Raw genomic sequence first — 13,160 nt, 5'->3', positions numbered from 1 at the left:
GCAGCATGCTAGCGATAAGACAAGAGAAAGGGGAGGGTACACCCTAGCCTGGAAGGAGCATAAAGAATGGGACGGGGAGTGAAAGGAAATGAGCGCAGAGCTTCGTGCAAAGGATGCAGTTGTTCAGAGCCTTCAGCAGGATAATCAGAGATGTTTGAACTTGATGAGATGGCAAGAGGAAGTGAACGCAGGTTGAGGAGTCAAAGGCTGGAGTGATGTGCTCAGAATGACAGGAGAGGGGAATGGCATTGAGCGACACTGTTTTGCAGAGGCAGGAGTGGAGTGAAAGGACCTGCAGGAGTCCAAAGAGGCAGTACTCAACTCTACTTGTGCTGTTAGTTGTCATCTGCTTTGTAATGTACACGCATAGCAATAGTTTGATAAATTGGTGTTTGTTGCTTAAGGCTACAGATGGTTTTCCTCCTTTCTGGCAACATAGGCCTATGTTTCAATCTATTTAACCCAATCTCTGTGGTATGATACGTATTTCTAAGAACAGCCCATTTCTCTGACCTTATAGAGGATCGCAGTTCACCTGGCCTTCCTTCCCCCACACAGTAGATTCCACCAGGATGCCTGAGTCGCATCAGAGCCTGTATGAAGAAGGTGAACGAGTGTTGACATTATAAACTTTTAGGGGATAAAATTTGTATGCACTTTGAATTAATAAGGATGAAATCTGGTGAATATGGTTATAGCCTTGGTGCACTTTTATTTGTACCAGACCTGGTACACTTTGCTTAACACTTGTTTTTTTAACCCAACATTTTTAAACAATAGAAAGTGTTAAAATTAAGGGTTTTGATTTTTCAGAAGTGCTGAGCACCCACAATTTTCAAGGGGGGAGGGAGGAACAGAGGATGTTTAGTACCTTGTAGTAGATATTTATCCGTTAGGGTATTAGCCTAAATTTTCACCTACTGTTTTGTGCCAGGAAAAGATAGAATCTGTGTGCACAGATTGGTTAGCTAGATGTTAGACTGCCAAATTTCTCTGAATTGTTGTTTGTGAACACAAATGGTCATGCTTGTAAAATGGTAGGTACAAATTTACAGGATGGGTTAAGGAAAACAAATCTAAATAAGACCCTAAATTGAAGCAGGTCATAGCTCTCATGAATTCATTCTGTCTTATTGTTATGTTGGTCTGTCTAAGACAATTGATGAGAAATCCATGATTCTGCAACAGAAAATAGTAGTGGCAGATTATCTGTGGGGTTGTCTATTCACCTTTCTGACATTTGCTAAGTTAAGCAATATGGACCAGATCCTCAGCTGGTGTAAATTGGCGTAGCTTCACTGAAGTCAATTGAGGGATCTGGCCCTATTTAAAAGAGGAGCCTGTTTCTTCTGGACACTGCTTCCAGCTGTCAGTAATCTGGAAGTGGAGAAAGCACTTTTGGTGGTACATACTGGTGCCAGGTGCAAGGGAATGTGTGGTGCATTTGATTCTTTAGCTAGTGAAAACTTAGGTAACAGTTCCATCACCAGATAGCAGTTTTGCTTATTCCATACCTGTCTTTGGCAGGTTCTGCCTTTTTTTGTGAGAAATGTTTCTTCCAATAAATAAAGCAGACTCTATCTCTGGTTGTAGTACCTAAAAGTAAGAGTGTGTGTGTGTGTGTGTGTGTGTTAATAAGGATGATAAACACTCACAATAAAAATACAAATAACAATTGCTGCTGGCAGCTAGGGAAGAAGAGGCGTTTTACTGGGTGAAGGCCATAACAATACTTATGTTCCCTGACGTGAGCCCAGCAACAACAAAAAAGGCATTCCCATCTGTTAAGCAAAGCTTCTAGTAGCTTAACAGAGCCTTAATGTTATATTGGCCAAGTTTTGGTTTTAATATGAATGCAAGAAGAGACAAATCTTCTAGGACATTGAATTTGACACACAGCTACTGGAAAGGGGCACCAGATGTTAAAGCTTGAAGTTTGAGGATCCTGTAGCCCTCTCTCCCGCCTTCTATATTCCATGGGCTATAGATTTGAGAAAAGGACTAAACCAATTGTTACAGAGACCTACCAGGATACTCTCTAGTGTATCTGGATGTGTATTACCTGAAAATATAATCACCGGTTGTGTTAATATTTCCTACATGAAATTGCTATGGTTATTGCTCTGATGTCATATTATAGTGCTTGGGATTTGTTTTAAATATTGTGTCACAAGGTCTGGCTCACATAATGTATTCCTTGCCCAGGCCCTTTATTACTTCATGTTTTACCCCGTAGCTACTCTATTAACTCTGATTGGATAAAATACCTAGAAATCCCACCCAAACTTGGAGTCATAGACGGAAGCCTCCCAGGGCTGTGTGAGTTAGTCTGCATCACCTGGGGTGTAAGCTCTAATGAGCACCAGCATGTCACACACTAACTGGCCTGTGTGGGCCCTGCTAGAGTGCACTAAAAGTTCTCTAGTGCGCATTAATATATTCCCATTTCAAACAGTACTATGCTAGGTGCACTAGGGATCTTTTAGTCCACATGATCCAGTTCATGCATGTCACATTTCTACACAGTAGAATTTACAACCCAGCTGGTGCGGACTTAGGTACTATGTAAACAAGCCCTAAGAAGAAACGCTGATGGCAGATTAGAGTAAATGGAAGTGAGTGTCTGTTAGTTCTACTGGCTGAATACCAACACCAATCCTGCAAAATCTTGCCGATTCCTCTCACATTTTTTCTTTAGATTTTCTTTCCATCTGCCATCAGAGGTCGGACTAAGTGTAAATAGTTATTTTTTTATTACTTCATTCTGGCTATATTTGTTCTACTGAGTAACTTCTGCTTTTTCTGATCTGGAATATATTATTACTCTGTTCTATTAATCATTGTATGTATTAACATGAATTGTGATTCAGGGTTCAGCGAGATACTGTGTATGCTTTCCCAAGCTTATTCTGTACAAATAAATGAACCCTATGAAAAATGGAGAGAAATATTGTCAATACTCAGTCCTGTCTTCTGTAGCTGTGGCGAGCTCATGATACACAACTGGTTAAAAATGGAAATTAACAATAATAATCAGTAAATTTGGAACATCGAACAGCCGTTTCCAGACAGAGAATAGTATGTTTATGGAAATCTTGATAAGATAGAGAACACAAAAGTCCTTTGGTAACCAAATAGATGCCAAATGGGGCCGGGGGACAGGGATGGGGGGAAGTGCTAAAAGTGCAAGGAGCTGTGGTGAGCCAAATGGGCTTCACTCATTTCCCACCTGACCCTCCCCCACACACTCCTCCTCCCAAATTGTTACGATCTTATTCATATGATCACTCTGCATATATTGTGGATGCCCCCATCATCTCCATTATTGTCTCTGATAGATCCTGAATATTGGGATTGATCATGTCGTTCCGATTTGGACAACACCTCATCAAGCCCTCGTTTGTGTTTCTGAAGACCGAACTGTCCTTCGCGCTTGTAAACAGGAAGCCAGTGGTCCCTGGGCGTATCCTTTTCATAAAAGCTTCTGAAGTGAACACTCATGGGCTGTAGATACTCAGTCTCCTAAGGAGAAGGAGAACTCCGCTCACTCTGAAGATCAGGTAAGATGTTACTCATATTTATTCTGAAACCAGTCAGTGGGATGTAATATGCTTGATCAGTGTTGCAGAACTTCTGAAAATGGTTGCTTAGCAACTGTGACCTTAGAGGTGAATTTTCTACTGACCTTTTCACCACTGAAGATGTATAAATAAACAGGTGCTTCTAAAAGGATTTTTAAGTCTATGAGGTACTTCTGTTTAAATTTCATATTATGCTGAAAAAAACAGGCTATTTCCTTGTTAATGCTGCCACATATTTTTAGATGTAAGTAAATGCTCTTCAGAGATGTAAGTAAATGCTTTTCAGAGCAATTTCAATGTGTTTTCTTGGAGTTAAATGTACCGTATTTGTCAAATGGTGCTACAAGTTGTTCAGATGACTATTTTAAAGACAGGTCACTTTAAAGCAAAATTTACTTGCTTCTGTGACTCTGTGTAGAAATGGACTAAGCAAACCACCTGTTTAATCAGATACATTTCCTGACAAAAAATTAAACCCATCGTTGAAAACAAGACCCATCTATCTATTCAAATACGTAGTAGGAATTGTGGTGGTGTATCACAGACTCTGGAAGTTCCCTTGAGCCTGCTCCTGCTAAGTGCCTCTACTCTGGGGCCTCCATAGGAGGCAGTCGGCCATCTGTGCCTGGCCCTGTGTTTGTGTGTAACTCCCACTAATTTCAGTGGAAGTCCAGGGTAGGATTTTCAAAAGTGTTCAGTGTGGGTCTGGTCTTCTCCCATGGAATTGAATAGTCAAAGCCGTATGGGGGAAGAGTTAGGCAGTGCTTTGCATTTTTTAAAATCCCATCTAAGTGTAAATATTGGGTGGAGTATAGACACACAAATCAACTTTTTGAATTGTCAAAAGTATTCCAGTCCTGTTTGGGGGGTTTGATGGCATGCTTACAATCACTGATTTTCATCAAAAGCTTTCTGTCCCTCCTGGCTGTGGTATTACTTCTTACTAAGCAGAAGATACAAAATCCCCTGTGCACAGCTCCCTTTCAAATAACCTTCCTAATATGCCTTTTTTGAGTGCCAGGTATTTGTTACAGAATTGAGATGTTTGGTTAAGATTTTATGCCAAAAATATTACAAAGTTAGGTCAGTTTAACTACATCTCTCAGGGCTGTGAAAAATGTCATGCCCAATGAGTCGACCTAAGCCCTGGTGTAGAGACGGAGAGGTGGATTTATTACAGTGACCGAAGAACATCTTCCATCACTGTAATAACTATCTACACTACAGCAGTGCAGCTGCAGCATTTCTAGTGTAGACATACCCTTAGAAGAGTTTATAAAAACGTCACGTCCCTAACTGACCAGTGTATAAGCTATTTTTAAAGTATTGAATGAGAAGTTGAGTTTTTGAATCAATCTGTTCTATTTGGTTCTGGGGAGGTGGGCAGGCACAAGCCCGCGCATGGCTAAAGGATCCTCCCCCAGCCTATAGGGAGGATCCACAGAGCCCGAAAACACAGAGCCCCAAAATGGGGGACAATGGAAAAAATAACCAGGCTGGGTGTGAAGGTCTAAGGGCCAAAATATGGAACCCACAGGGGACACTGAGCAGAGAACCCCGGACAGCACCCACTGCTGCTTGAAGGTGTCAGTGGAGCCAGCTGATGTCACCCAGAGGAACTCTGCCCAGATATGTGAATGGAGGGAGGATTGGAAATAGACCCCACAGTCACAGAGGCCCTCTCAGCCAACATCCTCTCCCTGGTGTTCTAGACGGCCACCTCAGCCATCGCTAGGAGGAAGTTGAACAGGAGGGTCCTGTGACTTTGTGGGGCCACGGATAGGGTGTGCGTATATAAGGAGGTGGGGGGAGAAGTGCAGCCAAAAACGTAAAAGGTGGTCCAGGAGGAACCAGAAAAGGGGCTGTAATGATCTGTTGTTAGGTCTATTGCACTCTACGTACCCTGTATCTGATTCATTAATCCTATTTTCAGTCCTATTTTCAAAGCAATAAAATGAAAATATTATCGATACACTCACTCTTGGAGACTTGGATCTTGCAAGTACCTAGACAATACAATACTGTATGGAATATCCAGGTCTGATTGTAATTAAAATTTATAGCTACTGTATGTGGAAGTTTTAAAACAATTAATGACTTTGTCAATTAGTACATTGAATGGGTAAATTTGATTGTTAAATATAAAAAGGTGCTTCAGATGGAAATGTTTGTTTTTAAAGTTTTGTTGGGAGCAAGGAGTAAAGGTTTAAGGAGCCTATAAAACTTAATTATTACAAGCTTCTTTCCTTCTTCAATAATTAAAGGTCTATAAACTTTAGCTTTATAGTTACTGCTCTCGTTTGATAAATACATTTACGTGCACAGGTTTAGTTTTGTTGTCCCATAATGAGTTTTGCAGCACATTTGATACTGGCACATTGTTTTAATAGCTCATGTGGTGTGATGTATAATGTGGTCTTTGTTTTCAGTTGAACAAATGTTCGGATAATAAAATCTAAAACCCAGCCCTTTCTCTCCCTCATTATAATAAGAACAAAATGGAAAAGATCATGATGCTAAGGAGAGAATACAGTATGTAAAATAGAGCAATTTGCAGTTGTATGCCTGTAAAATGCCTGTATAATGCAGCATCCGTTTAAAGACCTGGCAGTAACAAGTGTATTTCCTGTGCTTTATTGCAATAATTTTATCTGCCTTGTCTTTGGCACACTTAGACATTCCTTTTCATTTTTGTTTTTTCAGTAGAAAATAAAATATTAATGCTTATGAATTAGCGAGACAAAGGAAATCAGTATGAAAGCCAGCTCACTCCAGGTGGTGGCTTTAATTAACTTGTAAGGCTGAAATTCCATCTTTAAAAGGAATGTAGGGTGGGAGTCTTGAATCTGCTGTAATCGTTCTCAAAGTACAGTTATAGTCTGAAAAGTGCTTCTGTAAAAATGGCATCATGGAGCTCAGTGGTTTTGTCTCGGTGGCTCTATAGTGCATTTGCTCAGTTTACAACTGAAAATGCTGCTTTTTCCTAATTGCCAGCCCTGCAAAGTCAACCTGTTCTTTCTGGCTCGCACACCACCAGTAATAAGGCCTCTGGAACTGGAATTTAGCTAACAACTCAGTTGATGAGGTGTGAGCCAGACGGTAACCCAGTTCAAGCACCCAGAAATGTGCTGCCTCAGCAGGGCTAACAGGAACAAAGGGGTGTGTGTATTTGGGGGTGGCATGGGGCTGCCCTCCATCTCCTGAAGGGATTCTGCCTCATTGGTCTTCTCAGCATGTATCAAGATTAGGCTCCAGTTACTTCAGGGGTGTGAGTTTATTTGTAACATGATCACCTGGGGGGGATTTGATCATCATCATCAGGAATCAAATCTGGGATATGTGGATCCAGAATTATGACCCTCGATTCCCTGAGCTACAAGATCTAGGTTCATTAGCTTGTCTCATAAACCGCCGTGTGGCCCAGCCAATAGAGGGAGACGAACTCAGAGTATCAGCGTGGGCTACACATGGGTGGTGTGCAAGTGGCTCTGTACTGTTTCAAAGGGTGCTATATGTTCTCCCCAAAACACGGGGCCAGGGCAGAGGTGGGGAGGTTTGTCACCACGCTCCTTGGAGAACCCGGAGCACAAGAAGAGAGCACTGGCAGACCTCGAGATGCTCTATTTCTGCATCTGGGTACGAGAGTGCCAGAAGCCCAGTCACCCTCTCCCATCCCGCCCCCACCTTGAGCAGCCAGGCACATTCCACATCTATCGTGTACACTGTAGATTCTTTATTAGTAAGACCTTTTGTTAGATTAGAGAATTGACTGGGATGTTAATATTGGGCACAGTCTGGTACTAGGTACCTTGGCTTTTCTGAGCGTTGGGTGAGGATGGAGAGAGATGTGCAACCCTTGTGTGTGAAATCTCATGCAGTAGGGAGCCCCTTAGAAATCCAGTTCCTGGGTTTCAGAGGGGAGTATTCCTAAATCAGTGCAGCAGATGCAGGAGAACCAGACTCTAAGGGAAGAGAGGGGCTGCAACAATTGCTCTTTTGGGGTTCTTGCTTTGGGAGACTTAATTGTTTCTAATATATATAACTTTTTGCTGCAATAATAGCTTGGGAGGTTTATACAGCTTGGTGCTTATGTGCCAACAATGCACTCAGTTGATCTTTGAAGCTTAGCTTATGGTGTGGGGGGTTATTGTTGAGGAGCACTCCCCGCTGCAAGCCTGCACAGGGGCCAGCCACGTTCTCGTTAAGAGTGGATGCTCTGCTCCAGGTTAGCACCCCCACCATCACTAGCTGTGGAAAGGGGTGTGGCCTGTGGTAAGGGGCGGAGGGAGGTGAAGTGAAGGCAAGGCCGTGGTTTTGCTGCTCCAAAGACACACAGCACTTTGGGTGGACGTCCAACCTCAAGAAGAGCATTGTAATGTTCTGAAAATGAAGGGAATAAACCACAGGCAGTAAGTGGTCAAAGTGAGCAGGACCCCATAAGAGTAGAGCCTGGCACTATGAATGCTGCTGGCATGAACCAGGGCCGCCCAAAGGTGGGGGGAAAGTGGGGCAATTTGCTCCGGGCCCCAAAGGGGCCCCGCGAGCCCTGGCCCAGCGGTAGTCTGGGTCTTTGGTGGCATTTCAGCAGTGGAGGGCCATCAGTGCTGCTGAAGATGTGGAGCGACTGAAGGGCCCCCTGCCACCGAAATGCTGCCAAAGACCCGAACCGCTGCCAGGTGAGTACAAGCGCTGCAGCTCCCCCACTTTGCCCCAGGCCCCCTGAATCCTCTGGGCGGCTCTGGCATGAACTGGATTATGCAAACCATGCACCCCAGGGTTAGTTTTATTTTTTTAAGTGTACTGTATATGATTTTCCTTATTTTTATGAAATGATTGAAAGACCGAACTAGAGCGCTGGAAGGAAGAAGCAAAGAGAACAGCTAAAGTGAGCCTCTGAGCAGGGATTTTCTGTAGTGCTCTTAGCCTTCTTTACCTTATAGCCACTGTGGTCTGCTGCCCAGCTCAGGCCTGTATTCCAGGTTTGCAATCCGTCCTCTCTCAGTTCTGAATTTATGTGAAAACTGAAACCCTGAAGCTTCCGACTCATACTGATGCCGTGGTTTAGTGGAGCACAGCAGAATTTCTTCTTTAATTAAATCCATCAGCTCATTAGCAGGGGAAGGTGCTTCCTGTTGCACGCTTGTGCTGATAGAAATATTTTGAGGAGATACTGCCATTTTCACTGAAGTGTTATACTGATGGTAAAACAGCTTTGCATATCTTCTGCTCATGTCCTCAATAATTTTAAACTGTTTTTTTATCACTGTGCCTTTTTCTTTGCCTTATACTATGTTCTTGCTTTCATCTTGTGTTAAGCATGACAAATGAATTTGAACATTGGTAGAATCCATTTGGGGGCTAGGATTTTATTGTAAATAAAATTATTCATTTGTTATGTCCTATTGTTTTCAGCAGACAAGGTATTGATTTTTGGATTTCTGTTTGGGATGCTATAAAGAGTGCTAGCATAAGAGGAACACAGCGACATTTGTAAATTGATTGAATGCAATATGTAATGACAGAGACAAACATCAGTTCTATGGCAATACTATATTACACAAAGCATTTTTCAACAGGTCAATGAATTGGTTATTAAAAAGATCAAGCTTTCCAACCTGGAACAATGATTCATCGAGGACACACTGACCCCTAATAAATAAATATACACAGATGCACACAATATTTATATAAATAAAAAAGACTAGATATTTATAAAGGAATTTTCAGCCAACTTTCATTGTAAAGAAAAGTTTTCTACATTGAGAGATATGTCACACTTTGGCTGTTCTGCACATACAGTATTGACGTGTTTTGTGGCTAGACTATACTGTTGTTTTCCACGAAGAGCACGTAAGTATTCCTGGTTGTTGGAAACTGAGAAATACAAGCCCAAAGCCTATGGAGTTTTCTGGAGATTTAATTGTCAGGTAGAGTTAATGGCCCAGTCATTCATGGCTCAGGAGATGTCCTGTGCTGAGATAGCTATTATGACGTGTTCATTTTAATCAACAACAAAGTTAGTTGAAGCAGATGCCCCTACAGGGTGATGTCAAGGGGAATCATTCTAGCTACATCGACTGACTGACGGGTAGGGCTTTGATTGTTCATTTGAGAGTCAGACCTTCCATTCACTATGTGCTGCAGCACATAGGTCAATTTTGAAGTTGGAGCAATGTGGAGCCATCAGTCATTACACCCTTTAGAAGGGTAAGTGGGAGGCGCACATGCAGTGGACACTTTTGGTGTCCTGGGTCTGAAGTAGAAAATGTAGTTCTCTGCTGTTACTCCATGATCTAGCTGAGGAAAGATTTCACACCAGCTCTGCTGGGATCTTCTCAGTCAAGTTCAACTACTTGGATTTATTGTGTGGGGATAAGCTTTCCCCTTAGTGCAGAAATTATTCACTTTAATGGTGATGGCACTGCTGTACTGGGAATTTCTGGGAGTTGATTAATGTTGGCTGACTTTCTAATGGATAAAAAGTTAGCGCACATGAGGGATAGCTCAGTGGTTTGAGCATTGGCCTGCTAAACCCAGGGTTGTGAGTTCAATCCTTGAGGGGGCCATTTAGGGAACTGGGGTAAAAATCTGTCTGGGGATTGGTCCTGTTTTGAGCAGGGGGTTGGACTAGATGAACTCCTGAGCAGGGGTGGCTCTAGGATTTGCGCCGCCCCAAGCATGGTGGCACGCTGCGGGGGGCGCTCTGGCGGTTGCCGGTCCCACGGCTCCAGTGGACCTCCTGCAGACGTGCCTGCGGAGGGTCCGCTGGTCCCGCGGCTCCGGTGGACCTCCCGCAGGCACGCCTGCGGATGCTCCACCGGAGCCGCGGGACCAGCAGACCCTCCGCAGGCATGCTTGCGGGAGGTCCACCGGAGCCGCCTGCCGCCCTCCCGCGGGATGCCGCCCCAAGCGCGTGCTTGGTGCGCTGGGGTCTAGAGCCGGCCCTGCTCCTGAGGTCCCTTCCAACCCTGATATTCTATGATTCTATGAGCCTCCAGATGCCTGGACACTTATACAAACTATCAGAAGAACCTTGTCTGGTCTGTAGAACTTGAAATCTCTCATGAGCAGGCTTTCTCTAGGGATGTCTGGTGTTCCTTCTTGTGGCTGAATTAGAAACTAAGCAAGACAAGCCTTGGTCATGTTACTCTGTGTATCTTCCTGACCAAGAAAAATATGCTTAGAAATAAATACAAAACTTGAAATCTTAAGGAAAAATTTCCCACATTTTTCTGAGCCAACAAAGAGATTCTGTCTGGATTTGGTATTAGTTTTAGGAAAAGATTTGAGTGGGTTTAAATGTATGTAAAATGATTCACTCATCCTTTGAATTAATGTCTAAAACAGTCCATCAGTATTTTTCTTCTGTTTTATAACATTGTTTTATGCTTTTTTTTTAGTAGTGCTGGTTGGGAAATTTCAACATTCCATATTTTTTTCTAAATCGGAACAAAAATTCACAATTTTAATATTTCTGGCAAAGCAAAAATTCTGATTAAATTTCAATTCAGGAGCATCAAAATATTTCACTGTTTTCTTTCAAATCATTTTATTTTTATAAGGTAAAATCTGTCATTTTTACTTTGAAATTATCATTTTGGCTTATCAAATAATTACAATAATTTTTTTATATTTTAACCCAAGTCAAAATGAAATGAAAAAAACGAAAGGAAGAAGTCAAAATTATTCATTTTAACCTTTTCCCTTTGAAAATCACATTGAAAAGATGTGCACCCAAAACATGTTAATTTTGACAAAACTGTATTTTTCAATGGAAAACCGTTCTGTCAAATTCTTTTTGGCCAGCTCTGTTGTTTAGTAATATGTAACACCAGGTGTAATGACTATAAACTCATTGAATCCCAACCTTCCTGCTCTGATCCTGCAGTCAATGTGTAGGCAAAATTTCCCTGGAATTTTATGTATCGGTTCAGTAAAGATAAGATTAGGCCGCAAATCTGGATGAAAAATGAGACATTTTCAATGAATGTTCTGTGCTAGTCTTTCCTAAAGTCAGTGCTACTGATTAAATGGATTGATTAGCTTATACTCTGCATAGATGTGAGAATTCTGAAATAAAACACAAAAATGAGGTTATGTCTGGGATTAATTTAAAATAATTTCTGACAATGTTATAACCTATTGATATTAAATTTAGTCTAAATAAGATTAGCTTTAAAAATTGCTATAAAATTCGGAGGTATAGTAAATCAAATGCAATTATTTTGCAGCATATGCATAACTGCACTTACATAATACAATAATGTAGACTGGATTGATAATAAATATGTTTGTGCATATGCGTGTGTGTGATGGTGTGTGTATATGTATATACTGTTAGTATTTTCTGCAGATGCTTCACATTTGTGTCCATGAATATAGTATTTAGGCGTTCCTTCAGTCGAAAGGCATGAGAGAAAAATGAGTCTAAGTCTATTTTGTGAATGTTTGGTTAATTTTGTTTTAAGGGCCGCAGCCAAAGCCAATGGAAGGATTTCTGTTTCTTTCAACAGACATTGGGTCAGGCCAGACATAAAGCTGTTCTGTGGTCTATTCCATAACCCTTGCTTTTGTGAGAAGTTTTATTAGTCTGAGTAAGGGTTAAACACACGGTAATATTGTTAATTTGTAGATCAGTACTTCATTTTTAGCATACTTCTTTAGAGTAGTATATTTCCTATGTATTGATTCCCCATGTTCTGCAAGTTCCATAGTGTGCTCCTTCTCGAGGAAAACCTATAAAATTAGTATATCTGTTAATGACTAAAAATTCTAGTTCCCAAAATGTGAAGGGGATGTAGTAATCTGCTGACCTGTGACTTTTGTCATTGCTCTGTGGGAGATGAATCCCTATTATATTAGTATCAAATGAATCCATGTAAGCCTTTAAAAAGAACTACATGTATTTTGCTAATCAAACATGTATGTTAGGAATAGTAATTCTGAATTGACAACAATTGACTTGCAATACAGTAAAACCACCAAAAGGGAAAAATTGCGAGGTCATCCCAGAAGCTGAACTCCAAATTTTGCACAATGAGGCAAGGTAATACCGTGTGAGCAATGGATGATCAGTAGAATGTATTTCCAGGGGTCATACCTCGTTTTAGAGTTATACTTTTCTTAAAAGGGGTCATCCTTTTAAATACTTAGATATTACGTAGTCCTGTCGTGTGCAGGGGACTGAACTAGATGACCTCTCAAGGTCCCTTCCAGTCCTACGAGTCTATGATCCATTTTTATTAAAAACACACACTTAGTCAACTGAGAAAAAACAGATATTTTCAAGCAGCAGATTATTTTACATTTATCTGGGTAATGAAACAAAACTGCTCAGAAATGCTGTCCTTAGTGTCTGAATTCTTATTTTCAAGAGGGCTATATAATACAAGAGAGGAAAAAGTTTTTAATGTATTTATAATTACTAAGTACACCTCTACCTCGATATAACGCTGTCCTTGGGAGCCAAAAAATCTTACCACGTTATAAGTGAAACCGTGTTGTGTTGAATTTGCTTTGATCCACCGGAGTGTGCAGCCCCGCCCCCCCGGAGCGCTGCTTTACCACATTATATCCAAA

The 13,160-nt window shown here is 41.5% G+C and overlaps 1 protein-coding gene and 1 long non-coding RNA gene across 12 annotated transcripts in view; both read left to right on the top strand.

The window, feature by feature from the left end:
* FHIT (fragile histidine triad diadenosine triphosphatase) overlaps positions 1–13,160 on the top strand; it is a 1,025,256-nt gene that overhangs the window by 397,286 nt on the left and 614,810 nt on the right. For all 11 annotated transcript variants that reach the window (XM_045023395.1, XM_045023388.1, XM_045023393.1 and 8 more), the window contains one exon: positions 3,339–3,463. In XM_045023395.1, coding sequence (XP_044879330.1) covers positions 3,361–3,463 — 103 coding nt within the window. In that variant the 5' untranslated portion in view covers positions 3,339–3,360. The remainder of the gene's footprint in view (positions 1–3,338; positions 3,464–13,160) is intronic.
* Positions 3,532–13,160, top strand: part of LOC123374011 — a 162,212-nt gene continuing 152,583 nt past the window's right edge. The window contains exon 1 of the long non-coding RNA XR_006580979.1: positions 3,532–3,560. This is a non-coding gene — a long non-coding RNA (uncharacterized LOC123374011). The remainder of the gene's footprint in view (positions 3,561–13,160) is intronic.

Source organism: Mauremys mutica, chromosome 7, assembly GCF_020497125.1.
Source record: "Mauremys mutica isolate MM-2020 ecotype Southern chromosome 7, ASM2049712v1, whole genome shotgun sequence".
In the NCBI taxonomy this organism is placed as follows: Eukaryota; Metazoa; Chordata; order Testudines; family Geoemydidae; genus Mauremys; species Mauremys mutica.
The sequence above is the reverse complement of the archived record's forward strand: the minus strand, read 5'-3'. Positions and strand labels throughout refer to the sequence as shown.